Raw genomic sequence first — 27,963 nt, 5'->3', positions numbered from 1 at the left:
CTTGGAGATGAAAGTGGTGTTACGCTGAGGAAAGTTTTATAAAAACAGTTCACTTTGGAACACAACAAAGGCATCTTCGTCATCTCTCGCTCAATCAGTTCAGCCTTGAGTTGTGTAAATAATTGTGTGTCAGGAAATTAACAAAGGGAAGGTTCAGGACTTTTAGACGTCTGTCATCTGGATCATTCATCTACCTTTCTAGTCCAAAACACAGGAAGTTTTCATCTGCATTGTTTCTGTTTTATTGGAAAAAAACATAAAAATACAAATCAGCAGATTCAACATTTTAGCAATGCAGCACCACAGGGGGGATTTCAAACTACAAATGCCTTTTCCATTATTTATAATTCATGTTCAGGAAGTAAATGGGGCTCCGTACATCAACTTCATAGAGACTGTGCATCATTCTCTAATAATAACCACCACCAGTATTTTTAATAAATGTGGCTGATATTATATTATGAGTTTTTAACATCTAAATATAGACAAGACGGATTCAAATAACAGTGTAAAAAAGCCTCTGAAAGGCCCTCTCAACTGAACTAACAATATGTGATTTGTCTCAATATAAAAAAGCTAAATGACTCAAGATATTTTACACCGTACTTGAGTTTGAGACCAATCCAGCAACGCTTGTGCAATGATTTCAAGTGTGTATTCACATATAAATGTATTCAGCAATAAAGCATTTAAATAGTTCATATACAGTATTTTGTTAAGAAGCACAAGTACACAAATAAGTGTTCTATTAAAGATGAATTCGAAATTCAGTGCATATGTATGATTGACGGATTGCCTCCACACGGCTCCCAACATGGCAAGGGTTGAGCTGGCCGCTAACAGCTAACGGTGCTAACAGTGCAAAAACAACGGCAACAGTGCTGACAGAGATAACGGGGGGAACCAGAGCGAGCGCAGAGCGAGCGTACAGAGATGGCAATTATAGCCAGTGGGGCACACACTGGGACTAACATGTGTATGCGGCCGGACCGGCTACGTAAACAAAGCACAGAGAAACTCGGATTATAATTTACAACAATTTGTTTGCTGCTTTATTAAAGCTCGGAATTTTGAATTCAGCACCTTTAAATCGCAATGTTTTACAAACATATAAAAAGCAGCTGCTAAACATTTGCCCCCTCTTCTGCCGTGAGACATGAGTGTTACTCTGCGTTGTGTGTTTATGGGTCTGCTGTGGCATGGACACTTTAATTTTTGACACTTTGAAATGAAGGTGTCAAGGGTCATATCAGCTGCCCTGCTCAAAGTCTGTCTCCTCCTGGAGGTCAGGACAAGAGGAATATTTCAGCCGTGAGAACTTGAGACAGAGAGCGTCTCCCACCTCGTTCAGATTGTGCAGCACCTGAGGACAAAAGGAAACGTCTCAGAACATGTGTGTATATGTTTGAGCCTCAGAGAGGAATTTCATGTTGGTAAATGTGTGTTTTACCTGGTTCAGCATGGCTCTGGTGTGCGCTGCAGACAGACAGAAGCGAGCTCGGGCCTCTGTAATCGGCGTGGCTGGAAAGCCGACTACCACTACGCCAATTTTCCTCGCCAGCATTTCTCGAGCAAAAGCACTGTTCAAAAAAAGAAACAACTATCAGTTTTTATATATGCTAGTACACAAATGACTGTAGAGACTAAAAGTAAATCACACCTAAAGTGATTGTTTTCATTTTCTATTTCCAATGCTAAACATATAGGGTTGTTTCTTCTGTTTATGTCTTTTCAGAATTACAAACCTTCACGACAGCGCGCCACCTCTCACCAACAACAGAACCTATAAACACAACTTAGCCTACAAAGTGCAGTTGACTAGAGAATCGAATCAGGGCAAAAATGGACTTCAATAGTCGTCTACCGAATACAAAACATGTCCCACATTTCTCACATTTTTAAGGTTTTGAAGTCTCCAAAATGCACAGAGACCCCACAAGCCACCTCACAATGTGGGAGCATTCATCATGATCATCTGAATCCTTAATTATTTAGTTGGGATTTGTGGTATCGATAAATTAAAAAGAACACATAGCTAACAATTTTAGGGGCTACAATCAGCATATCTCTGATGGCTTTTACTTTTATGAGTCCAAGCAGTGAATACTTCTTCATTTTGTGGCAAAGTTTGGAGAATTCAAACCGTAAAATGTGCTCCGAAAATGGTTTAAGTGAATATGACACCGCAAACTTTGACAGTTTTAGTATATTTCAGATGATTGTTGATGTGTGTGGAGACAGTGCTCCATACAGTGATGCAGAACCTCAATCTAACAGCAGCATCTTTAAGATCTATTATATGTCTTTAGGAAGGTGGCGATCCAAAAAGGGTAACAAGCAAATGGCCACAAGTAGATCTGATATAGAGTAGAATAGCTACAGATCATGGACTGTATATCATAAGTAGTGGATGTAGTCACTGTGACGCCACCCATTGGTTTGTGGACTGCCGTTTTTAAGGCCTCATACCCTGCTTTATGGTCTATTTGACTCTAAATGGGACCATAATTTACTAAATGAACATCATGCTGTATTGAAGAAGACTTGAAACTAGCAATTGAGACCATAAAATAAATCAAGTGAGAAGTAGGGTCATTTTCTCATAGACTTCTATACAATCACACTTCTTTTTGCAACCAGAGGAGTCTCCCCCTACTGGCTATTAGAAAGAATGCAAGTTTAAGGCACTTCAGCATTGGCTTCACTTCTTAGATCCTGGAGTTGCCGACTGCTTCTACAGATACATTACTTTTTCATAACAATTGTTATGAAATGAAAACTCCAAAAAATGATTAAAAAAAATAGATTAAGTGAAATTTACTTTTTTTTCTCCAATCATCATTACTGGCCATGAAAAGTGAGCAATGAAAAACCAGAAGCAACTGATTATGGCAATTACTGGGTGGGCTTGACCTTTTCATGGATATTAATGGTGACTGGCATTGAAGGACACTTTATACCCAATTGATTATACCTGAGTAGCTCAAACTATCCTGGGTTATACCTAATCAATACCTGATGTTGCCTCTTAAGTGGTTACAGAAACCCAGTCTTCACAGACACAGTCCACACTGCTGATTCATGGAAACTCTAGTGTGTAATATGGCAGCAATCCAAATCACTTAGAGATGATACTGACCTGAAATTGCTTGTGAAATCAAGGGATAGTGACGTTGATATTTATTGTTTCAAAATTAGTCTATGCGCAATGAACACCCCGATATTTTTACTCTCTAAAAGAGGCATTGTATGTGAGAGTTTAAGAGTACTTACACCACTTTGCCTGGCATGTAGAGCAGGATTGGAACCACAGGTGAGTCATCATTACCGTAGATGATGAAGCCCATCTCCTTCAGTCTGGCCCTGAAGTACCTTGTGTTCTCTGCCAGTTGGTGGATTCGTCTAATGCCTGCAATTAAAACAAGGACACCATCAGATACACATGAGTAAAACACTCCTGTCCCCTGCAGGCAGGGACATCACCTGTCAGTAGTAGCTAATGTAGTGTGAGATCTCTGCGGTGCCATCTCATTCTGAGTCCTGCACCTCCATCTGGGCCATTCCAGCCTCCACTATGAACTTGCTCATGATTACAACGCAGCTGCGGGCGGCAGCAGATGGTTCAGTTTTGTCCGTCTGACGGCATGGTATACGCTCTCGCACGTTGCCAAAATGAGGGTTTGCAAATTGGATACGATGGATTTCGCACAAAATGAGTGACTGCGGACTGCCGCTGGAGTGCAGCCACGACTGAAACGGAATACAAATAACGCTTAAGTATCACATGTATTGCAGATAAATGTATTAGAAAACAAATCAAAGACAGCAGAGGCGGCCCTGCCCTGCTAACCCCCTGTGTTTCCAAATGATGTGAATCACTGGGGAGCCTGGTGCTCCGTGGCTGAAGCAGGGTTTGGCATGGCTCAGCCTTGGAACACAGCTCTGTTTCCCTCTGATTACCTGGGAACAGATTGGCAGTTCTTTCATGGGGATGTAAGAGAGCACTTTACATCCCCTTATCTCAGCAGAGAGAAAGAGAGAGAGAGCGAGGAAAAAAAACATAACATTCAGGCATCTGCCAAGAAGCCCAGGCCTCATTTTGTAAATTGTTCCTCTCTGCTAAGATAGAGGTCAAAAACCTGCTGCCAGACTCAGAAATCATATGAGTAGGTGAGAATGTGTGGATGTTGCTGTCTGTCAGGGTTTTTTCCCTGTTTCAGAGTTTGCTTTAAAGTGCGAAATTCAACATTGAGGAGAAAGATGAGGGGGGCGGAAGACGACTGAGAGAAAGAGGAATAAAAACTTATCAGGCATGTATGCAGTGTGACGTTTGTTTTCACAGTGGGCTTTTATAGTGTCGTGACTACGGCTGTAGAAGAAATCCATTTGTACCAACCATGTCATACTAGCTTGTCGCGAAGGAAGCTAAATAACACTCAAAAACATACGCTAAATTTTGGCGAGTAAAACCTGGCAGGGCCATTTTCAAAAGGGGTCCCTTGACCTCTGACCTCAAGAATGTGTGAATGAAAATGGGTTCTATGGGTACCCACGAGTCTATGATGATCACATGCAGTTTGGAGCAAGTCACAGTCGAGTCAGCACACTGACACACTGACAGCTGTTGTTGCCTGTTGGGCTTAAGTTTGCTATGTTATGATTTCAGCATATTTTTTTATGCTAATGCAGTACCTGTGAGGGTTTCTGGGTAATATTTGTCAGCCCTAGTTGTGATGGATGTTTTGAGCCAAAAGACTGCACTGTTTGCCGTGTTCCTTGCCCTCTATGAGACAGACTCATTAATCCACAAAAGCTATTTCGCTGGGCTACGTCAGATGCAAAGCATGTCTGGTTCAGAGCCAGATGAGAAAGTTACTCATCTCTACATGAAACGGCAATACATGTCAACTATACGACACCGCCCTTTGGTCCTTGGTGTGATAAACCCATCACATGCACCCCACTACAGACATGGTGAGTATTTTTGCCTCGTGGTGCACACTTAAAATCCTGTAGATTTGTGTAAAGTGTATAACTATCTACCATACTACCTCCACCACTACATGCATTAACTCTATTCCCACTAATGCTCCTTGTATTACAGCTACCACCAGAACTACAACTACAATAACTCAAGAAGAATTGCTCTGACAGTGCTACAACTGGTCTGGTAATGACTACTTCCCTGCCCTGGTGTCTGATGCCATTAAAGCAGAAACTTCTCAGAGGTACAGTGTTCCTCACAACACACACATGAGAATGATTTCCTCCACGTTAGGGTCACGTGTGCTCCGGGACTGCACACCCCCCCCCTCTTTCTACCACTACAGACCCCTGTAATTGCTACCACGTTTTCTGACCAAGCAGCTGTTTGTCTTTCCCTCCTTATGTTAACATTGGTACTGTCCTCTGGATTTGGTTTGCTATTGTTTCCATAAAACATTATAGTAAAGGTGTAAAACCTTTTATAAGCCAGTCAGACATAATATTTGTCCGAGTAAAGAACATCAGGTTTGACGAGCATGTGGGTAATAAGACTGAAATTGAGGGTGACGTTCAACGGAAGGAGACGCAATGAGCTCAGACTCTCACCTTCTGTGCTCTCGTCTTTTCCCATGATGCACTTCATGGCACGTATGATCTGCTCGGTGACGGGAGGGGACATAGCCGAGGCGTATACTGCGCTGTGGGAATGACTGCGCAGGTAGTCCACCAGCTCCTGCAACACAGGACACAGTATGTTTACAATACATTTAGAGAAAATCTGATAAGTATTCACAGAAATAAAGTGTTCAGATCTTCTATGAAGCAGAAGTGCAGCCCTGCACTTTTACTTCAGCGCCACTAGAGCGAGCTCATGTGTAGTCAACACCTGAGAATCAATTAAAATACCTCAAGTCATTTCTCTGTCATTAAGACTATCTTGGCGTTGACTGTAAAGTAGCTCTGGACCGTTTCCTGCTCTCTAATCTGGAGGTAGCCAGCGCACTAATTTGAGAAAGAACGAATGCTGAAATGAGCCAGAATGAGGACTGCCATGCTCATTATTCCTAAATGTCAGCAGGAGATTAATTCCGCAAGTGGTTGTCAAGAGAAGAGCAGGGTTTCAGGAAAACTGATTCGGTCATGGGTCCCTAGAGCATGTGTGTGTAAGTGGTCTGAGGTTGGGAGCGGGGCCTGGAGCTGTGATGGGCTGCTGCTCAGTGGCTGCTCGGTGGCCAGCGGCTGCGGGGTGATGACACGTAGCCGGAGATGCTGTCTGGCCACCATTTCCACTCAACGCCATCTGTCCCCACTGGGTGGAGGCTGCGGCTTCCTCACACACACACACACACACACACACACACACAGGAGGGGAGGGGATTTTAGAGGAAATGCTCCAACGTAGGATAAGAACCCTGAAACAACCTGACATCTGTTTTCGTTTACGGCGAGGGATTTTCACCGCTTAAGGGCCCCGCAGGATTTCGCTGCGACCAAGATAAACCAGTTAAGAGAACATGTCCGAAATCCATCTCACGTCTGCGGCGTGGAGTGACAGCTCAGAGTGTTTCCTCAGCCACAAGGTGGCCGCAAAACTGATGTGGTGATACATGTCCATAATGCCACAGTAGCAGGAGTGGTGCCAGAACAGCACACACACACTTCAACGGATGTATTTAATAAACCTAATCTCACAGGTTTAGAGTAAAGGGTTAATGAATAAAAGCCTCCTTCATGTAAAGTTGAAGTGAATTAGAAGGAGCTTGGAGTGTATTTATTGGGGTATTTATTTTTGGTGCTCTCATAAAATAGCTATAACATGACTGTTTTCCAGAACACATCTGCAGAGTCTTTTGTCCATCAACCAGAATCCACTTAATGTAGGATTTAGGGAATTTCACCGCAACAACAAATACGTAAAATCTAAAGGCTTTCTCTCTCTTTTCCTGCCTGATCCTTTCAGGACTTTACTACAGCCAGCTGTCAAACCAGGCAGAGTGTTCTTACTTCAAACATTATCATGCTTGTTAAAAGTCATCCTGTTAAATCTGGAGCGCAGTTCCGACGCCTGCCACAAGAAGGGGCTGGCCCTCTGCCAGCTTTACCTTCTTATTATGGCAGAGAGCGGGGCCGAAGCCAACATCAGGCAGGAAGGGTCCCTCTCTGAATACCTAATTCAAGCAACATGGCCGTTTCCTCTGTTGCTTTCTAATCAACTGCCACAAAACCAGTGCGGTTATGTACTAAAGTGTACTTTTTAATGGAGTAAAACGGAATTACAAAGGCCCCGAGTCACAGCCTGGGGAACATTTGTTGGACACATGAGAGCTACGACAGAGGTGGGGTGTGATGGAGTGAATATGGTCGAGTCCCACACATCTTTAAAACAGACCTGGGTACAATAATATTTGAATTGTATGATGTGTTTTAACCTGCGTCGGAGCCAAATGGGTTAATGCTGTTACTGTGCACAGACAACGGCTGCCAGGTTGTTTAAACAATGTCAGGAAAGTCAGCTCAGTTACTGGGTTTTCTAAAAATGGCATTTTACTTAAGGCTGTTGGAATTGCTTCAGTGTGATTAATCCCACCTACGCATATATTTTGAAATGTATCTTGACCCCTTTGCATAGCAACCAGACTAGTTTCTGCCTGACTGGAGAATCAGCAGATGTATAGATATCACTGCAAACAGTGTTGATGAATATATAACTATCTTCGCTTATTTTTGTCTCATATTTCATTTTAAATGTGTCTTTTTATATTGCCTTGTGTTTCTCGTATATATTGTTTCATGTAAAGCACTAAACTGCCTTGTTGAAATGTGCCAAACAAATAACATTGCCTTCCATTGCTTCTCTCGCCTCATGTTTTCATTCACTCTATACTGCCAGCTATCTAAGTGTTCTGAGTAGGCTGACTTTTATAATAAATGTGTGTAAGAAAATTCAGTATAGAATGAAATCCTGTGAACAAAAATACTCAAAACAATCAAAAGGAACTTACATTCATAATGAGAAAACTGTGATATAAATATATGAATATTGACTACAAACGATAAAATGAAAGCAGAGACAGCCCGTTCTCATTCCCAGGGCGTCAAATACCGAGGCTTTGTCATGGGTGTTGGCGTTAGATACCGCCGCACAAGTAACCCTCTAGCGTTAGTAGGAGACGCACTGGGCTTTCCATTAACTACTATTAACTACATCCGCAGCAACAGTAAACGCTCAGAGAAAGTGCTGTAGTGATGTATTATAAAGAGCGTGGATGGGCCCAACAAACTCAAGGCTTTCATCCAGGATGCCGCTGTTCGTGTCCTGTATTTAAGTTTCACTTTCACGTTACAATCCGCTGATCGTTCGTAACGTCAAGCCACATTTCCACTGTACAAATGTAGTAATTTCATTTCCAAACATGATGTTTTTTCCTAAACCTAAATTTTGTTGCCTAATCCTAAGAAGGTGTTTAATTCACAACATCAAGCATGTGTTTACTGCAACCAAAAAATTACACCAAGGGGTCTGACGAAGCGTCAGTATGGGACGAGGTGGGATGAGAACATGTTGGCAGAGAAAGCTGAAACAGAAAATCCAAAAATCCTCAGTAACCTTATTCCCTGCGATATATCCTCCAGCAGCCCCAAAGCTCTTGGTGAAGGTGCCCATCATCACGTCCACGTCGGCAGGGTTCACATTGAACAGCTCGGTCACGCCCCTCCCCGATGGTCCCACTGCTCCGATGCTGTGAGCCTCGTCCAGGTACAGATACGCTTTATACTTCTTCTTCAGAGCGATGATCTCAGGAAGTCGCACCACTGAGCCCTCCATGCTATAATGACATAAACAAAGAATACAGTTACAACGGGAACACCATGGGCACACACACTTCATCAATTATAAACCACACTCTTAAAGTGCTTAAAAGGGAAAGAATCTGACCCCGACCTCACTTTATCCACTGAGGAGCATCTGTACATCTGCAAATGCATATTACATAATTTGACAATCTTCCAAGTATCTTTCTTCTGGCCTCTTTCACTTTACTCCCACCTCGCTCCCATCTCTTCCTCCCCTCTGATGCGAGCCTTTTAAGGCTACAAACAGACAGCATGAGTGAGTATATGGCAGGCGAAAATAGAGCAATCCCAGACCTGCTATCCTCGCTATGGCTGAAAACGTCTGCAGCCCAAATGACACAAGACAGGGTTTCACCCGGGCCGATATGGACATCAAAGGCAGGGCCAGGATATAGCTAAGCATGCTTACTCTTTATCTGAGCCTTTTGATGTTACAGGGAGGCGAGAGAGGGAGCATTAGTTATTTTAGAGCCGTACAGAAAGGTTTCTTTAATGCCTGACATTAGACATTATTGCCAGAGAAAGCCAGTCTGATTACATGCAATTAAGTTGTCTCTCAAATCACCAGTATTGATGTGGAACTAATAGTTATATTGATGGCCATGTTCAAGATTTTCCTCTCCATTTGATAAGAGGATTGCCATAAAACAAGGTAAACTTCACAGCTGACTGATGGTGTAAATGTGTAGAGGAAAAAGTGACATGTTTTTGTTAAGAAAGGCTGAATGTAGGGCGCGATTGAGGGGTAAAAAGAGGGAAGAAAGGAGAAAAGAAAAATGGCCGTGATAAACAGTTGGAGCTGGGGGTGCAGCCAAGTCAATCTCCGTGGCTCCATTTGGCCTTGATTTGGAGCTAATGAGCAGATGGAGAGGGTCACTAAGACTCAGGATAGCTCACTGCCGGGAGAGACACACGATACCTTTCTCCTCTCTATAGTAATGAAACGCTACCCGACCATAGAAACACACACACATATATACACACTGTCTATTATTCAAGGGTAGTGAGGGAAGCGATTGAAAAAGAGACCATTACAGGGACTGCTAAACACAGGCTGAAAGTTAAAGCTCTCTTCAGGTTGCAATTTAAGATTTCTACCTGAGTCTGGCTGTGCAAAAGTCTGCTAAAGACCACCTGGAAGCCTGTACTTACAAAGATTGATGCATTAGCTCGACTGACCCAAGATATGCATCTGTGAGAGAGCGACTACACTAGTGTGTGTGTGTTTGTTTGTGTGTATGTGTATGTGTGTGTGTGTTGTATAATGACGGCTGACCTATAGATGCCTTCCACCATGATGAGGATCTTCTTCCAGGGCCTGTGGGTCCGTGGCTGCCCTGAGCAAATGGCCTCTCTTAGCATCTTCTCCAGACTGTGCATGTCTGACAGACAAACACACACACACACACACACACACACAACGACACAAACACAAGAGTGAGAGAGAAAAAATGTGAAAAAACAGGCAAGAACTCAACAATCTGAGGGTGCTTTCACGCCTAACCTGTTTGGTTTGGTTAAAACAAAGTCTGTTTGCCCAGTTAGTGCGGTTCATCTGGGCTGGTGTGAAAGATTTAATTTAAAGGTTTAATCAAACCCTGGTGCGGGTCAAACAACCAAGATCATTTGAAAAGCTATATTGTTTGTGGTATGAAAGCAAACAAACCAACCACAGGATATTATGATAGCAGATATGTGATTTTAGCATGATTTAAAAATCTAAACTACTAATAAATCCATCTGCTGATGGTGAAATCTGTTCAGGACGTGAGCTTATAATTGATCTGTATAAGGCCATGATGCCTACATAACCTATTTATGCAAATAAACACGTATCCACGTCAGCGCGGGTATTTTCCCTGATTAATAGGTCTAAAGTTGTTAAAACTACTGGACTTGTATCCGACTCTGTGTACTTTGTCATTTCATTAAGTCCATTAAAAAGTGTGTGACAGCATAGTATAAGCCCTGAATCATTACTGTACAAGACACCTTGTATGTGTCTGTGCACTCCTCAGCGTTCCTACTCGTTCCCATCCCACCTCTTCACATACTAACGCTTTGTCTGACCCCTTGGCGTCACTTTTTGGTCGTCAAAACCACTTACTTACTTAAGGTTTAGGAAAAAAACAACATGGTTGGGCTTAACATTATTACGTTTGTAAAGTGAAACGGGACACAAACCATAAGCTGATTGTAACGTGAAACTTAATGCACGGGACACGAACAGCGGTCTCCTGGATGAAAGCCTTGTGTTGTAGGACCCATCCACCTCCCCTCGCACTCGCCCGGTGTGTCTCTTTTGCTCTTTAAACTACGTCAGCACTGCACTTTCCTTGTGCGTTTACTGTTGCCGCAGATGGGTTTACATTGTAGTTAATGGAAAACCCGGTGTGTTAAATACTGGCGCTCAAGGGTGCCTTGTGCGGCGCAATCGAACACTGACGGCCGTCGGTATTTGACGCCCTGGGAATGGGCTGGGCATTCGCACCAGTCATCTGGGAGTGCGCAAAGGTACTTTTGTATAGTCCTGTCTCGCCCTTTTAGTCATTATTCATAACATGCAGTCTATTTACGGTCTAATAATGCTTATAATCCGTTATTTCTTTGTGAGCACTTTGTGACGCCAAAGAACATAAATATACACATTAGAAGCATTAAAGTGCTGCATAAACTTCTGTCAGTCACCAGAATTTGATTTCCCCACGTGGTTTCCTGATGATACAGGATGACAATCACCAACCAGTTACCAGTCAGTCTGTATAACTTCATGTTTACACCTATTGGTTCATTTGTCAAAAGTCAGTGTGACCAGGAACCGGACCAGAACCAAAATACAACAATGTATCATTTTTTCCTCTTGATCCGGACCAAAATGAACAAAACTACAGGTGTGAAAGCATCCATAAATCTAAATTCAAACCTCATTAAGGGGGAAAAAAACAAAAAACTTAACACAATAATGTTTGCAAGTGTAGTTTAGGCTTGTACTATGACATCACATACAACTTTATATGTACAAAACAGATCTAGTAAATAGAGTGTAGCAATAATCAGATCATAGCTGGCTACCAACTAAAAGCAAACAACAGTAAGTAGAGTAATAACTTCCACAGGGCAGGGCAGTTCACAGAGTACACATGGCACTACTTTATCTGCCAGAAACACCTTCCACAAACTCTGCAGTCTGACGCTAATGAACACCTGCAATGTCTGCATCAGGGAGGATTACTAACTGAGATAAATATGGGTTTGGCCAAAGGTCTCTTCAGTGCAGTCTGCATGGCTGCTTAGAATTAGGATTGAAATTTTGGCTTCAGCAAAATAACTTCCCAGTGGCATTTAGAGTAACGGGTAATGGTGACACTATTTATGATCCTCCGCTGCAAACCAGCAGATGGCAGTATTGAATAGCTGTGGTTTAGAAAGCAGCATTACTCAAAGTATGACCGCAATCCAACCATCTTAAGCTGTCATAGCTAATTATCTGTCATAGATGATCAATAACGCTCCCTCAGCACAAAAACAGGAGGCAGCAGATGCTCTTCCGATAAAAAAAATAAATAAAAAATCATTTCCTGAAGCTCAACAGAGCAGAGTACACCTAATGTTGTCAATATCAACATTCAGGAAACCATGCAGTGAAAGAGAAATCCACAGTGGTTTGCTGTGTGCAAAGACAAGAATGAGGAAAAGATTATTTCACAGTTAAGCACTGATTTGAGATAAGCCCCGGCCTGATATGAGATGCTGTATCGCTGTCATGAGGGGGATGGTGCTGGAAGTCTTTGCTTCTACACAAGAAACATGCATACAGTTGTGGTGGATGCCAACAGAAATGTTATTATCTCATATTTGCACTAACCCTCGGGGTGCAAAAATGCTACTAGCTCAATAAACACAGCCTTTAACCTTCAATTAAATACATGTAAGTATTTGAATGAATGCCGTCCTTCAACATGAGCGTGCTTTGTCTATGACAATTTGAAGTATTTCCGACATACACGCCTCACAATGCTAGACCGGACAAACCAGTTCATCCACCCTCTGGTTTGAAATTCCATCCTCCCATATGAAACACACACCACTGAAACATTTCAAATGCCACAAATAAGGGATAGACATTTTAAACAGAGATCGCACCAGTAAATATTATGGTTTTTACTTATCTATTGATGTGGCTGAGCTAATTGGTGAAACCCTCTTAGTAAATATTGGCCTTGTGCTAATAAAAGAGTGTCTGGTGCTGGAAGTATAAAAGCAGGGAGGGGTCAGCCGCTCAGGTGCCTGAGGGCTCTTCGCCTTTAGACAGGCCTCTGGGATCTGCTTGGAGGACCCATAACTGACTCTGCTTGTACCTGTCAGGACACATTTGCAGCCAGAGGACCGGCTCATTTGTCCTGTCTCCTGGAAGAGCAGCGGATGTTTCCAATGCAAGCGCGATGAATGCTCACGCTTAACAATTCTCCCTTTATCATCTATTGACATTGTGTAATTTGATAATATAATAGAGAGCATTTCGTTTAAGTGAGGTGACATTTTCATATATAAATAAACTTGTGTTTTGCTGCTCTGCTGGATGAAACACAGTCGTGACTGTAAACTGAACCCATTTCATTAAAGCTTTTACATTTGCTGCTCTAAACTCAGAATGTTAAGTAGGTCTTTCCTAAGGCGAATCCTGTACCGCACAGAACGTAATGTGCTTCTCACAGCAGCAACAGTTTGGAACGAATAGAAGGAAAACTAGATAGTGTGAGCAGTGGTGGCTGCACAAACAGAACTTCATCAACAGATAATCTACGGCAAGGAGCATTGAATGTTAAGCACCAAAGATGTTGGCAGACCGAAACACATTTTTTTTCATTGGTTATAGCTTAAATAAAGCTGTATATCGTGTTGTTGTAAAGTAGAAGCACTGTAACTTATGCTCAAACAAAAGAGTTGCTGGACTCACTGTTGTGTTTGAACACCCGGATGGTCGCTCCTGACAGTCTGGCCCCTAAGATGAGAGATGTGTGATTCAGCTCGTCGCTCAGTATCAAACCACCCTGGAAATCAACAGAGAGAAAAGATTATATTCAAATTTCCCTAAGAAAGCTGAATCACATGTTCTTGCATCCTTGAAGTCAAACCTGTCTTACAAACACAACAGTAATCCTGTATATCAACTCTTTCACATACCTACGCTTTGTCAGACCCCTCAGTGTCACCCTTCAGTAAACACGTGCTTAACAAGCCCTTTGTCACTTTTTGGTCGCAGTAAACACACGCTTAATGGTGTGAAGTCAACAAAAACACTTGCTTAGGTTCAGGCAATAAAACCACTGTAGTTAGGTTTAGGAAAAAACGACATGGTTGGGCTTAAAACTACTACGTTTGTACAGTGAAAATGACTCTGAAAGTTGTGAACACGGGACCTGATTAAACAGCAGATTGTAACGTGACATATGGGACAACAGCGATCCAACCACTTCGTCTTTTTGCTCTTAAAGCTCGGTCACCTCACTCCCAGTGCACTTTCCCTGAGCGTTAAATAATGACGTTGATGGGTTTACATTATAGTTAATGGAAAGCCTGGTGCCTCTCATACCGATGCTCAAGGGTACCTTAAGCCGACGGCCGTGACAAAGCATCTGTATTTGATGCCCTGGGAATGAGAACGGGCTGTGTATATACATTACACTGACTATTTGGTAGTAATCTCTGATTACTGATAAGATGATGACATTTGCATAGACAGTGTATGATATTGTTTCAGATTTAGTGGTCTATACTTAGTGAGAGAGCCAATTAGATTCTCCCTTGGGTACAGAGGAAATTAATTAGCTTGTAAGCAGTATCATCAGTATAAACGTATACAGATGGAAAATCATAGCAGTGTGTGCTACCCACCTATACAATTCTGTTTTCTGAGAGACTGCATGTTTTTCTATGCATTTCAAATCGGTTTTGTTGCTTTGTACTGTGTCCTTGTAGAATGTGCTGTATAGTAGTTGTTGCTCTATAAGGATCCACCAGGGCAATGACATGTCAGCCCACTCCTCATGCCCTGCTTCCCTTCCAACACGCCGTCATAATCCTCCGCATCTAGGTCCTCTGTGTATGATAATAGTTGCATGTACTGCACACGTTAGTAATTTCTTTCGTGTCTGATGAAGTTTTTGACCAACAGACACATCACAATTTTCGTAATGGTGCCTCATATTCCATAAAAATAAGCATGCAAATTAATTCAGCAGTTCCACGAGATGCACTGGAGAACATTAGCATATTTAACACTGAAGCTCTGAGCATTTGACTGCATTAGTTTGAATGAACTCTTGTAGAGGGTATGTTGACACCGTCTCAGTGACAGATACCCTCGGTTTGGCCTGGGGTCCAGCTGGCCTAGTCCCTGGTCTACCAGCAGCTGTCACTCTAATGTGGCTCTGCCTGCACAGCGAGGCCCGGCCTGGCACGGCCTGTCCCTGTAGGATAGGGTTGGCAGTGTGGGTTGACCCCCAGCCCCCGCAGGGTTACTGTGGGGGCTGCAGCCTACGGGGCCGATACACCTCTTGAGCTAAATAAACGACCCCGTTCTCATCACTTAAACAGTCGACCTCCCCTTCCTCCTGTCCAGTCCAATCACGGATATTCATGCAGTGTGTTGCCCCTGGTAACCCGCGGCTGTCTGTGTGAGAGCCAGGCTGTGTGTGTGCGCCGACAGGCCACAGTATGGGTAATCAAACCCTTGAGTTGTGCTCTTAACAAAACCTGCCCTTCCTTGTCTATGTGATGGAAAGCAGCGATGTATGCCCAGAGCCTCGTCCTTCTGGCTACTGTAATGTTTAATTATGATTTTAATTAATGGGGGTGGGTCGGGAGTTGTTCGCAGCTGAGTTTAGTTGACTGTTATTCATTAATTTAGGCCATATGCAAGGAAGGAACAAAAGCTAGGCTAATTAGATTAATTTTTGCTGCGCTGTAAAAATGACACCCATATAATGTAGGGTTTCTATGTGGCATTTAGTGCGTAAAATCACAAACCTTGCCAACGAGTGCTGGGATGTTCATTGAGTTGGTGGCAAAACCCATCCCAAAAGTCATGGAGGACTCTACTCCGAGGAAATTTGCCACTAGTTTCTCCAGCTCTTCGTGGATGCTCAGGTTACCTATAAGACACAAATCACAAAAGAATAACTCACCCTGACAAGATCACTGTACCTGTTGGCTTATCTGCTAGTCCTTTAGTTTTTGTTTCTTTTTTGTCATCCAATCACAAGCTTTGACAGAGATGAATGCCTCCTGATAAAAAGCAGGAGACCCACATCCTGGACTAGCAGCACACACACACAGCATCAGCCAGCAGCTCTCTAGGTGTTTGTAGAGATTTATAAAGACTCCAGATGTGGCAAATTTGTAATTTCGTTCAACTACCCTTTTTCATCCCAGCAGGTAATATCAAGGCCAGTTCTGCAAAGTCTAAAATGGTTCTGCAGCACATTTTGGGACAGAGGCAGTTTGTTATAACCCAATGTGACAGGTGGGGACCAGAATTCATTTAGAAAATTGATCATATTGTAATCTGTCACCTGACATGGTGTTTTTCTATTTCGTGCAATAAAAGTGTGATTTTCAGGTACATTCGGTACTGCCCCTGTGGTCAGCTGATAAAAAGAAGAATTACAGTCATAATTGTGAGCTACAGGGAGAGAGGTCGGCAGTGAAAGGTTCATATATACTGTATTTTATTTCTGCTGGCTCTGGCAAATGTTATTTATAGGCTTACTGTAGAAATATACTATACAAGAATGGCACTCGGGGAACGCAGACCTCCGCCAAGGTGCGTGACTTTAAAAACAGATCATAGCTCACAGCTGGCGGTACCGTGAGGTGGTCGGCTTATCATTAACACGGAGTGTTTCCGTGTAACGTATCGGCGGATGCCTCTCTCATTCAGCAGCTTTGTTATGTCTGTATAACGTTACACTACGTTACACTACGTTACACTACGTTGTCTGTCATCCCGTCATCTAGCGCTTTTTTTCTTTCTCACCGCGGACGGACAGCAGCTCCCGCACACACCCCACAGAAGGGGGATGGGTCACGCGTCATAAGTCACACTGTGCATGTGTTACACCCTGTGGTCTTAATGCTCAGGCTGATCGGAATCCTTAAAAAAATTCCTGAATCCAGATTGCCACCAAAATCTAATGGATTGGTCATCGTGCCACATCCCATCACTCCAAAAAATGTCATTCAAATCCATCGCAAACTTTTGGAGTAATCCTGCTAACAGACAGACAGACAGACAGACAGACAAACCAACGCTGGTGAAAACATAACCTCCTTGGCCCAAGGCCTTTGGCCTTAGCGGAGGTAAATATACAGTATATGTTCAATACATTTTAACACACTCTATACTTAATATAGCTAAAGTTACTCTATAAATACGTCCAACTGATACGTACTGTAACTAATACTGTTAACAAGTGTATTAATTAGCGGTGCAATGGTTCAACAAGCCCACGGTTCGGTTTGTATTGCGGTTTCGGTTTGGTTTGTTTTGCACGCTAGGGAGAAGAAATACATAACCATTTCCAATTTGTTTGAACTCCAAAATATATAAATTGATTGATAGTAATACATTATATTTCTATATTATAGTAATGAATGATAAATCTTTATTATATGAAGCCATAACACTGACGTTATACTTGAAATAAGGCAGGCTACTTCAAGTCAAGTAGGCCTATGTTCAGAAAATTGCCTCTTCTATGTCTCTGGCATCTCATCAAACAATTAATAATACAAGATGTCACTACTGTAAATGTAAAATCAACATCACAACGGAAAGACAGTAAAACTGTCAGTAAAAAGATCTATATTAAATATTTATATCGAGCTCTTTGAATAACTACAAGATGAAATCAGTTACCATCAATGTAAACGAAAATGAAGCCTGGTTTTGAGATATTGTGAGGCAATCCTCATGAGAAAATAGCACATTCATTTATATATATGGGATACTAATCATTGTAGTCATAGTCAATAACAATCAGTAACCACAGAGAGCAAGCATTAAAAAGTTCAAACAGACTGAATGTCTAAGGACTGGAAAATTGGTATTTAATGTGTACAATATAAAACAATAACACAGTGAAGCAGCTCTGTCTTTATCCCAGTTAAATCGATTCATACATTTCCTCAACCACTCAGGCTCACAGACCCCTGCTGGCATGTGCAGCATTTTTGGTCAGACTGCATCGGCATTTGCTCTGGATATAAAACATTTTACTCAAGGTCTGGATACTCTTCAGATAAGAGAGAGCGGAGATCTCACTCACTTTGCTGACTTGAGTTAGCTCTTGAGTCATATGCATCTCATTAAGCTCGGTCCCCCTGTCCTCTGAATCACCAAGGTCCCCTTTGTGCCATCACAATCATCAAAGCTTGTTGACGAAAAAAGAAGCTATACAACAATTGCCAAGGTTGGAAGGCATTATTGTGGAGAGACAATAAAGATTACTCTTGCAAATCTCCAAGCTAAATCCATCTCTTTCATTGTAAACCTGTGATTGAGGTTTTTCTTCAAAGGCTTTATAACAAGCCTGGAAGAGTTAATCATTTCTATCACCAACCTCGACTCGAGTCTCAGCAGACAAGTACAACATTTATGGCTTCGTTTTAGCACGTACACATAAAAAACAACCCTATTACATTAATACATTGGTGTACACATTATGGTCAAATACTTAGTAGTGTACTATGTGCTTGGTAGCTGCACTTACGTCTTGGTAATTTGTCATTCATTTGAATACATGACATCATTATCTAATTTACTGTATGTTAATAATTGCAGAAAAGCAGGAAGAGTGAGCTATCCATTAATACAAATCTGTGAATGTTTGACATGTCAGTTTATTTACAGGGGCTTGGGGTGTGCTTTCAGTGCACTTTGTATCTACTTTCACATGCCTATTCAATAAAAAAAATACCTCATATTGCTCTGTGAACTTACATATAGTATTTGTGGGAGAATTTTTTTGTAACTTTTGAACTGAACTTGACATTGTGTTTCTCTAGGAGTTGACCCAAAAGCCTAAAATTGAACTGCAGTTTCTAAAAGAATTTAATATCAGATAATGTCAAAGGAGAGATGAGATGAAACATTTGCATCACAGACATTTGAACTTAAATCTTAAGAGGGTGTCAGAAGCACAGACAAGAGTGGAGTGTAAAATATTCTTTTAAATCATCATCATTTTTTGTTTTGAATAAACTGAGTGCTGGTGAATTCAATAAAAACACATCCTGCGTACTGCCGACACAAATCGCTGCATGTGAACTAAAACACTGCTGATGGCGTCACCGCTACTACAGAGATACTTGGCTCTTTAATAATTGATGCTTAATAAGGTCTCGTGGGAGAAATGCTTGTTGTTGCTTAACCCTCTCAGTGAGCCAGCTGAAACACGGATTACAAACGCAGGGAAAAACAGTCCCATTTCAAAAGAGAAATAAACATATAAATAAATCACATAAATGAATAATGGATGGCGCAGAGGAGTGTGTGTGTGTCTGAGGCGTCCTTGCACTCTGACAAACGAACGTATAGCTAACGATCGCATGCCCCATAATTCCTCTGGTTTTCTCTGTTCTTGTCAAACTGCTGATATCATGAAACGCTACGCAGCCACTCAGCCCGCTCTGAGCTTGTATGTCATCTCACTGCTAGCCTGCTCTCAGTAGATATACAGCACGGTGGTGTCAGAAGTGCCATAAACGAAACATCATTGATAGAGATGAAAAGGAACTACTTTTTCTCAAGTTAACTTGAAGCTAACTAAGAGCAGCCTGCTCAGTGAGCTCCATAATGTTTACCTATTGGCAGGTTTTGACCAATAAACACACAGCCGACCGTCAGATTTGCTGCCACAACATTGCTATGCAGGAACATGAGATCCTGGCACTTAAACACCATCAGAGGTAAAAGTTCAGAGGATAAAAACACCATTCAAAATTCATTAGAAGCCGCAGATACCACTTTCTGATCCATGCTGTTCGAACTCTTCCATCACACATATTCCTTTCGCATCTTGCCTAATGCCCAGGGTGTTTCTTAATGTTACATCCCACTATGATACCATTTCCCCCACTCCTCCTCAGTGTGGACCAGTATGTAATGATCTCAGCTTATGCCCAATCGGTACATAATTCAACAAAGGTTGAATAATTCATATTACACTGCAGCCACTGAAAGATAATTAAACACGCGGGCAGTATAACTCACGAGAAAGATAATAAACGATGGCATATGTGATGAGGGAGATGGAGTTTTTATTTCCAGTTTGATACTCAGCCTATTCAGTGTCATCAGGGTCTGCCAGAGACTTTTAAAATAGATGCACTAGTGAGAAATGTGAAGCACTGTGAGATGAAAAGAGCCACCAGCATATGCTCTTTTAACTTGAATTATGAAGCGGACCTTTTTTGCTCAAGATAAAATGAGTGCCCCTGTTGAAACTAGCTTAAGAGGACAAGTATCACACATTTTTTTTCTACAACTGCACATTGACCACAAACTCACCTATTTCCTGCCTTGTGCTGCAAACCCCAACCCCATACTGGCGCGTTTTGTCTGCCACCGTTTTCAGGAAATCAGCGTTGTTCTCAGCAAAACCGAGGTAGTTGTAAGAGCCCATGTTGATGGCATTGTGTATTGTCTTCCCGGTAAACCTGCAAGAATGTAAATATTAGGAATCACTTAGCCTTACTACACATACACACACACACTCAGATAATGAATTACATATTATAAAAAGTAATCAACATTCAATTAAATATAATGCTGATCATAAACTTGTTTCTTTGTCAGTGGAGTTACAAGAGGAGCAATTATAACACTGTTTATATAAGGCAAACAGCAGCAACTGCGTGTGTAAGCAACATTTGTTATTCCTATTTACTTGGACATTTTTTTTAAAGTATATAATCAAATATTCACAAGTGTTTATGCTACCCTTTAATATGTAAGCACACATGTAACTCCACAGAGAATAAACAAGAGAAGATGGAAAATGTGTGCGTCATAATTTCTTGCAATAAGGCAAGTTGAAGTAAGTTCACATAGTCAGTTATGAGCCTCGCTGTACATCAGCATGAGAGTTTAAAAAGTATTTTAGGAGAACTGCTGACCTACTTTTTTTTTCCACTGTGCATGTAAACCTGCACACACCACAACAAAACCCATCCTCATGTCACCACAGACAAGACAAGCTGATTGCCCCACTTCTCCTTTTTCCAGTCACATTAAACCTTTTAAAACATGTAATCCACGCCTACCTCTGTTTCCAGATTCATAATGTCATATCCCCTCTCCATGGCTCTGTTCATATTCCTATACAAAATATATTCCCTGACCCTGCTGTGCAACACAGAGGCATCGCAACTCTATCCAAACATTCAGGGCTGACATATCCTTGCTGATTTCATATACACATGTGTTTTATTTTCTATCTCTCCCCATTGGCTCTTAGTGCAGGAGCTAGATCCAGCCAATTACATCTCAGTTGTATAGATTCTAGCCCCAGAGGAGAGATGGTTGTGTTCAAAACTACTTGCTGGCCTGTCTTAAGATGGACATTTTTTTGTAAATTCTCAAATTGAGCAGTACACATATATATGATTATGCGGCTACAGTAATCTACAGTATGTATATCATAGATGACTGGATTAAAGTACCTGAATGTCCAGTTGTAGTCATCAGACACCCTCTCCATCAGGTCAAAGACAGGTCCTGGCAGGCTGCATATGGGACGGTTCCAGTTGTCTCGTACCCTCATGTACAGGTTTCGAGTGTAAAAGTTCTCAAAATCTTGATAAAGCGGTACGAAATCCTAAGAGCGAGGAGAAACATTTTCACAGCAAGCCAGTAACAGGATGTCAGAGTGGTGGATCACACTAAAAGCTATCCAAGCACTAGAACAAGACAAACAATCCATGTCAAAACTAAACATTAAGAAAAGATTGCTGTTGCTGAGATGAATTACAGCAACTTCTTAGTGATGTTCTTATTTAAAAAACAAAATATTCTGCACATTCTTTATCGTAAGCATTAACAATGCCTCAGAATTAACAAGAAAAACAAATATTTTTCATGTTGAACTTGAAGTTATAGAGATTAAAAGTAGACATAAATTATTTTCTTTAGTTTTGTGACCAGATACATTTCCTTGCCCATCTTCTCAAAGTAGTTTGCCATGTAAGAAGGGGCTCTTCCATCTAGTATATGATGTGTGTTTGATGCTCTAACTCTTTGAGTCCATACAGGTGTTCATTATATGGTGTCTACCTCTGTTCATGGCAGGTGACTTATGTAATTACCTTAGATACATTCAAATCATCAGTTTTTCCCTTGGTAAGAGAGTTAGATCTACACCACTGTAGCCTTTACATGTACTGTATGTTTTCATATACAATGATCCCCTGACCCCGACAACGCTATATACCAAGATTATTAGCCCACGTACAGTAAAGCTCTTCTTCACTTTACTTCATGCTGTAAATTATCGTTGTCAAACACAGGGAGCAAACTGCCTGGTTATTCCTGCTTTATTGTCTCTGCCTATGTACGTACTGTCTTATCAAATAATAACAAAACATGGTCACAGCATTTGTTTTTATAAGGTCATAGCTTTTTTAATATGAGCCACACAAAACAAATCAGTAACTACTACCAACTTACAATTTGTTTTTAAGATTTAAGAAATCGAATCTATGGTAATACAATGGCTCTTATGTGGCAGTGGCCTTATCTTGGATCTGAAGCACAGTAACGAAGAAAGAATCTGAATCCTCTGAGATTTAATTAGGTCTTCAACAGATATTCTCTGTGGTGTCCTGTCTCACCCATGGCAACATTATATTGCAGAGGAACATGAAGGAAGGAGGCAGAGAGAGAGCTTAAGAGCAAAAATTGAAATAATTAGGGGGAAACAAAATGTGTTGACACCCAAGGCATGCATGCTCTTCTACTCCAACTGTCTGAGTGCATGTGTGCGTCTACAGTATGTGTGTATGCCTGAAATATGCCTATACTGATTGCATGTTTTACCTACCTTCTGTTCCCCTCTTTCCTGGGCAAGGTGGCACTTCTCTAAGCCCACAGCTCTGAGGAAATCTCTGAGGTAGCCAAACAGCGTGACAATGCCAAAGCCCAGGTATGTCATAACAGCCACGTACATCGGCGCCTGTTCAAAGAACTCCTGCCTGTGCTGCCTGGAGGCGACACCAGTCCCTGGGCCATTTTTCTATACAACAAGAGGGCCACATAAGGAGTCTTACATTGCAGACGAGACAAGAGAGAACAATACCGTTTGAATAAATCTGGCTCGATTTCAAATGAAGGGTTGTAGTTAACGCACCCATTAACCTAAATAATAAGGAGACAGACAGAGGCCTATACTTGTGCACTTACAGAAGTCATTAACACATATTATTCAACACTGAAGCGAGCAAATTGGAAGACTATCCGCAGTAATGTAACACCAGAATATTGTCACTTTGCATTGTTAACATTCAAATAAGTAGAAAGTAAATTTACACTAAGGGGTAATTTTGTAGACACACTGATTTTGTGTATATAAATCAGCTTAACAGATACCTCTGTACCCGATTGAGCCAATTTTGGTTCAAAACGTACCTTTTCTAAATGAATAAAGTCATGACATGTTTAAAGGGAGTAGAGTGTTGCGAGTGAAGCAGAAATCACAATATAAACTAGTATAAGTGAGATGTTAATATGGAAAAAAATATTGTTATTAAGTTACAGAGATACAGAGATTGTACTGTAAAATGATTTTATTGTGAAAGGACTACATTTTATTCTTTTATTTTTCTTCAACCAAAGATGGCAGCTGGGAGAGACATTTTTGTTTTGAATGACAAATATGAACGCCTTATTACTTGTGAAAATATAAATAACGTCAATATATGCCTTGATAGAGGAACCTGTGGTGCAATTTTGGTAATGCCTTGTTTGACACCACCGAGGGGATATTGTCACTTCTGGCTGCCATTTTTGTTTAGCAGTCGCAGCTTGAACATTTGGCTTGGATATCGTATTAAAAATGTGCTTTTTGTGCAACAGACGGAATATATAAACTGGGGAAAAAAAGTTCGGAAACTTGTGTTTGGTGGACTATTTCTCTGTTGTTACAATGCTAATTGGCATTGTATTTTACATCGTTGGAAAGCCTGTTTATTTACCTTCACAATGATGTCCAACTTGTAAGGATCATGCATTTGTGGGATGAGCAGCACAGCTGATTATATGGGTATCGCCCAAGAAAAAATTGCCAAAATGCTCTGCCAATGGTAAACAGTGTATTCTCCTGTTGGAATTGACTCTTGTTTTGAGTTGTTTGGTGGATTGGATGATTGAACTCTATCAGTAACAAGGAACAAACAAGACATATTGGCTATTTGACACTTTATTCATTTAATACACCGTCAGGAGCCTCATTAGCGGGTGGAAGATCCATACGCAGCCACAACAGCTGGCATCCTCCTCCTCATGCTGGTCACCAACCTGGTCACACGTTGCTGTGGGATGTCATTCCATTCCTCAACCAGGATTTGTTGCAGGTCAGCCAACGTGGTTGTGTTGGTCACTCTAACACGTACAGCACGCCCAAGCTGATCCCACAAGTGTTCAATTGGGTTGAGGTCTGGACTCTTGGCAGGCCGTTCCATTCTCTCTACTCCCACTAGTCTGTGATAACCCTGGCTCTGTGGGGGCGAGCGTTGTCATCTTGGAGGATGAAGTTAGGTCCCAGATTGTGGAGATATGGAATCGCCACTTGCTGCAGAATCTCATCCCGATATCTCACTGCATTGAGATGGCCTTCAATGATGGCAAGCCTTGTTTTGCCAGTGACATCATTGAGGGAATACACAACCACGCTGGCTGACCTGCAATGAATCCTGGTTGAAGAATGGAACGCCATCCCACAGCAACGTGTGACAGGGTTGGTGACCAGCATGAGGAGGAGGATGCCAGGCTGTTGTGGCTACGTGTGGATATTCCACCTGCTACTGAGGCTCCTGACGGTGTATTAAATTAATAAAGTGAAAAATTGCCAATATGTCTTGTTTGTTCCTTGTTACTGATAGAGAGTTCAATCATCCAATCCACCAAACAACTCAAAACAAGAGTCAATTCCAACAGGGGAATACACTGTTTACCATTGGCAGAGCATTTTGGCATATTTTTTCTTGGGCGCTACCCACATAATCAGCTGTACTGCTCATCCCACAAATGCATGATCCTTACAAGTTGGACATCATTGTGAAGGTAAATAAACAGGCTTTCCAACGATAACGATAACGACAACGACAGAGAAATAATCCACCACAAACAAATTTCCAAACTTTTTTTTCTCAATTTATATATATGTTTTTCTACTATTTGCAAAGGATATTTGGATAATATTTGGATAAATCTCTAACCAGCGGTAAGTGATGTTGAACCTGCCAGCTAACGTTAGCTTAATGCTAGTTAGGTAACGTTAGCAGTTTGAAAAGTCACCAGTTAATGCTAGTTAGGTAAAGTCACCAGTTAATGCTAGTTGGCAGTTTGAAGTCACCAGTTAATGCTAGTTAGGTAAAGTCACCAGTTAATGCTAGTTGGCAGTTTGAAGTCACCAGTTAATGCTAGTTAGGTAAGGTTAGCAGTTTGAAAAGTCACCAGTTAATGCTAGTAAGCAGTTTGAAAAGTCACCAGTTAATGCTAGTTGGCAGTTTGAAAAGTCACCAGTTAATGCTGGTTAGGTAAAGTCACCAGTTAATGCTAGTTGGCAGTTTGAAGTCACCAGTTAATGCTAGTTAGGTAAAGTCACCAGTTAATGCTAGTTAGGTAAGGTTAGCAGTTTGAAAAGTCACCAGTTAATGCTAGTAAGCAGTTTGAAAAGTCACCAGTTAATGCTAGTTGGCAGTTTGAAAAGTCACCAGTTAATGCTAGTTAGGTAAAGTCACCAGTTAATGCTAGTTGGCAGTTTGAAGTCACCAGTTAATGCTAGTTAGGTAAAGTCACCAGTTAATGCTAGTTGGCAGTTTGAAGTCACCAGTTAATGCTAGTTAGGTAAGGTTAGCAGTTTGAAAAGTCACCAGTTAATGCTAGTAAGCAGTTTGAAAAGTCACCAGTTAATGCTAGTTGGCAGTTTGAAAAGTCACCAGTTAATGCTAGTTGGCAGTTTGAAAAGTCACCAGTTAATGCTAGTTAGGTAAAGTCACCAGTTAATGCTAGTTAGGTAAAGTCACCAGTTAATGCTAGTTGGCAGTTTGAAGTCACCAGTTAATGCTAGTTAGGTAAAGTCACCAGTTAATGCTAGTTGGCAGTTTGAAAAGTCACCAGTTAATGCTAGTAAGCAGTTTGAAAAGTCACCAGTTAATGCTAGTTAGCTTTCACAATAACTGACGCTATGATGCTAACAGTCATATAAGACTCGAGTGCTTTAGTTAGCTCACTTGAGTGTCAGCTATAATACATGTTTTAATTACAGCTACATTTAATATGGCTCGGCTTGGATATCGTATTCAAAATGTGCTAGTTGTGCAACAGACGGAATATATGATTTTTTCCCTACTATTTGCAAACAATATTCCTATATTATTTGGATATATCTCTAAGCAGCGGTGAGTGTTGTTGAACGTTATACTGCCACCTAACGTTAGCTTAATGCTAGGTAGCTTAATGCTAGTTAGCTAACGTTAGCAGTTTGAACAGTCAGTTAATGCTAGTTAGCAGTTAGGTGAAGTCACCAGTTAGCGTTAATGCTAGTTAGCTTTCACAAAAACTGATTCTATCATGCTAACAGTCGTATAAGACTCGAGAGCTTTAGATAGCTCACTTGAGTGTCAGCTATAATACATGTTTTAATTACAGCTACATTTAATATGTAAATTGCATGATTCTAAATAACATATACAGAAATTCAGAATGGCTTTGAAGCCTCAGCAAACCAGGTAAGAGACATCTAGCTGACTCACCAGTAACTCACCACATTTACAGACAAGTTACAAACAAACATGTTAAAGAAAACACACAGGGGCTGCACCTTTCCCCAGCCTGAAGGCAAAACAAAAAACCTGCTTCTGCAAAGGGGAAGAATGTCAGGGCGCGGTCCAACCTTCATCTATATCTGTTTACTGTGTTATCAGGAAAACTAGCCAGTTCCTCTGGTTAAAAACAAGAACAACAACTCATATAGCTAATAGTTTGTTTATAATGTAACTAAATACAACTTCAAGTCGCCTAAATATCATCTGCACATGTATTGGCACTGTAAGAGCTGGAAAAACAATGATCTTTTACTTGCATTATTGCCAATGACTGTGTAAGTATAGTATGGATGTGTGTTGTTGTTATTGTCGCATGTAAGCAGGTGTAATTGGAGCATAATGTAATTGTAATTGGTGATCAGCCTCTATGGGTTACTAAATGTGCCTACGTCAGAGAGGTCGTTTCAGGTAAGAGCTCCAATGATGCTCAGATTCAAGACTATCTCTCTTAAGAAAATGGTAATTTATTTATTTATTTTATTATTTTATTTAAAAGGGAACCATGTACAGTTTAAAACATAAATGTCACCATTTGATGCACCGTACCTATATTATAGCTTTAAAGATAATTCACATCTGTAGTCCCTTTGGCAGGTCAAAAACAAAGAAACATACTACAGAGTCATACAAGAAAGAAGTGCGGCGAAATAACTTACATTACCTTAAAGCAGGTGCACGAAGTAATTTGCTGCACGAATATATTTAGTAAATAAATCCACAGCGCCTGACAGACAGTTCACGTTAACTCACCTCTCTCCTGTTGTTGTGATAGCCATTTCTCTTGATATCCTCGCATTTCACTCCATTCTGGTGGCTCAGATGTGGTTTAAAGTTGCCGTTTACTGCCGAAGTTATTGACATATTCCCCCGAAAGCACAGCAGCTTTCGCGACTGTCTCGTCTTGTTTGACTGTCAGGTGTGTGCTTTGCTGAACTTACAAAAGGTGACTTCCTCCTTTTGGTCGCTTCGGTTCAGCCTCTTGTGATCGCTGTTCCGGGCTTCTCTAAAAAAAAAAGT

The 27,963-nt window shown here is 41.3% G+C and overlaps 1 protein-coding gene and 1 long non-coding RNA gene across 9 annotated transcripts in view; one reads left to right on the top strand and one right to left on the bottom strand.

Moving 5' to 3' along the window:
- Positions 1 to 225: 225 nt before the first annotated feature.
- Positions 226 to 27,963, bottom strand: sptlc3 (serine palmitoyltransferase, long chain base subunit 3). Of its 2 annotated transcripts, none has more exons than XM_037782422.1 (12): positions 27,697 to 27,963; positions 22,944 to 23,135; positions 21,568 to 21,722; positions 20,414 to 20,562; positions 15,871 to 15,995; positions 13,799 to 13,892; positions 10,118 to 10,223; positions 8,594 to 8,813; positions 5,593 to 5,719; positions 3,274 to 3,409; positions 1,451 to 1,580; positions 226 to 1,363 (listed from the first exon to the last, which is right to left on the bottom strand). In XM_037782422.1, exons 1-12 carry the CDS (start codon positions 27,805 to 27,807, stop codon positions 1,250 to 1,252), a joined length of 1,659 nt encoding a protein of 552 aa, XP_037638350.1. In that variant the 5' UTR covers positions 27,808 to 27,963; the 3' UTR covers positions 226 to 1,249. The 2 variants fall into 2 exon arrangements, with proteins under 2 accessions (XP_037638350.1, XP_037638351.1); XM_037782423.1 differs by lacking the exon at positions 27,697 to 27,963 and adding an exon at positions 26,943 to 27,035.
- The window catches only part of LOC119495694, a 92,666-nt gene continuing 90,065 nt past the window's right edge, over positions 25,363 to 27,963 (top strand). For all 7 annotated transcript variants that reach the window (XR_005208539.1, XR_005208544.1, XR_005208538.1 and 4 more), the window contains exons 1-2: positions 25,363 to 25,431; positions 26,287 to 26,520. This is a non-coding gene — a long non-coding RNA (uncharacterized LOC119495694). The remainder of the gene's footprint in view (positions 25,432 to 26,286; positions 26,521 to 27,963) is intronic.

This window comes from Sebastes umbrosus, chromosome 10 (assembly GCF_015220745.1).
Source record: "Sebastes umbrosus isolate fSebUmb1 chromosome 10, fSebUmb1.pri, whole genome shotgun sequence".
NCBI classification, from domain to species: domain Eukaryota; kingdom Metazoa; phylum Chordata; class Actinopteri; order Perciformes; family Sebastidae; genus Sebastes; species Sebastes umbrosus.
Note: the sequence above shows the minus strand (reverse complement) of the source record. Positions and strands in the feature narration are given on the sequence as shown.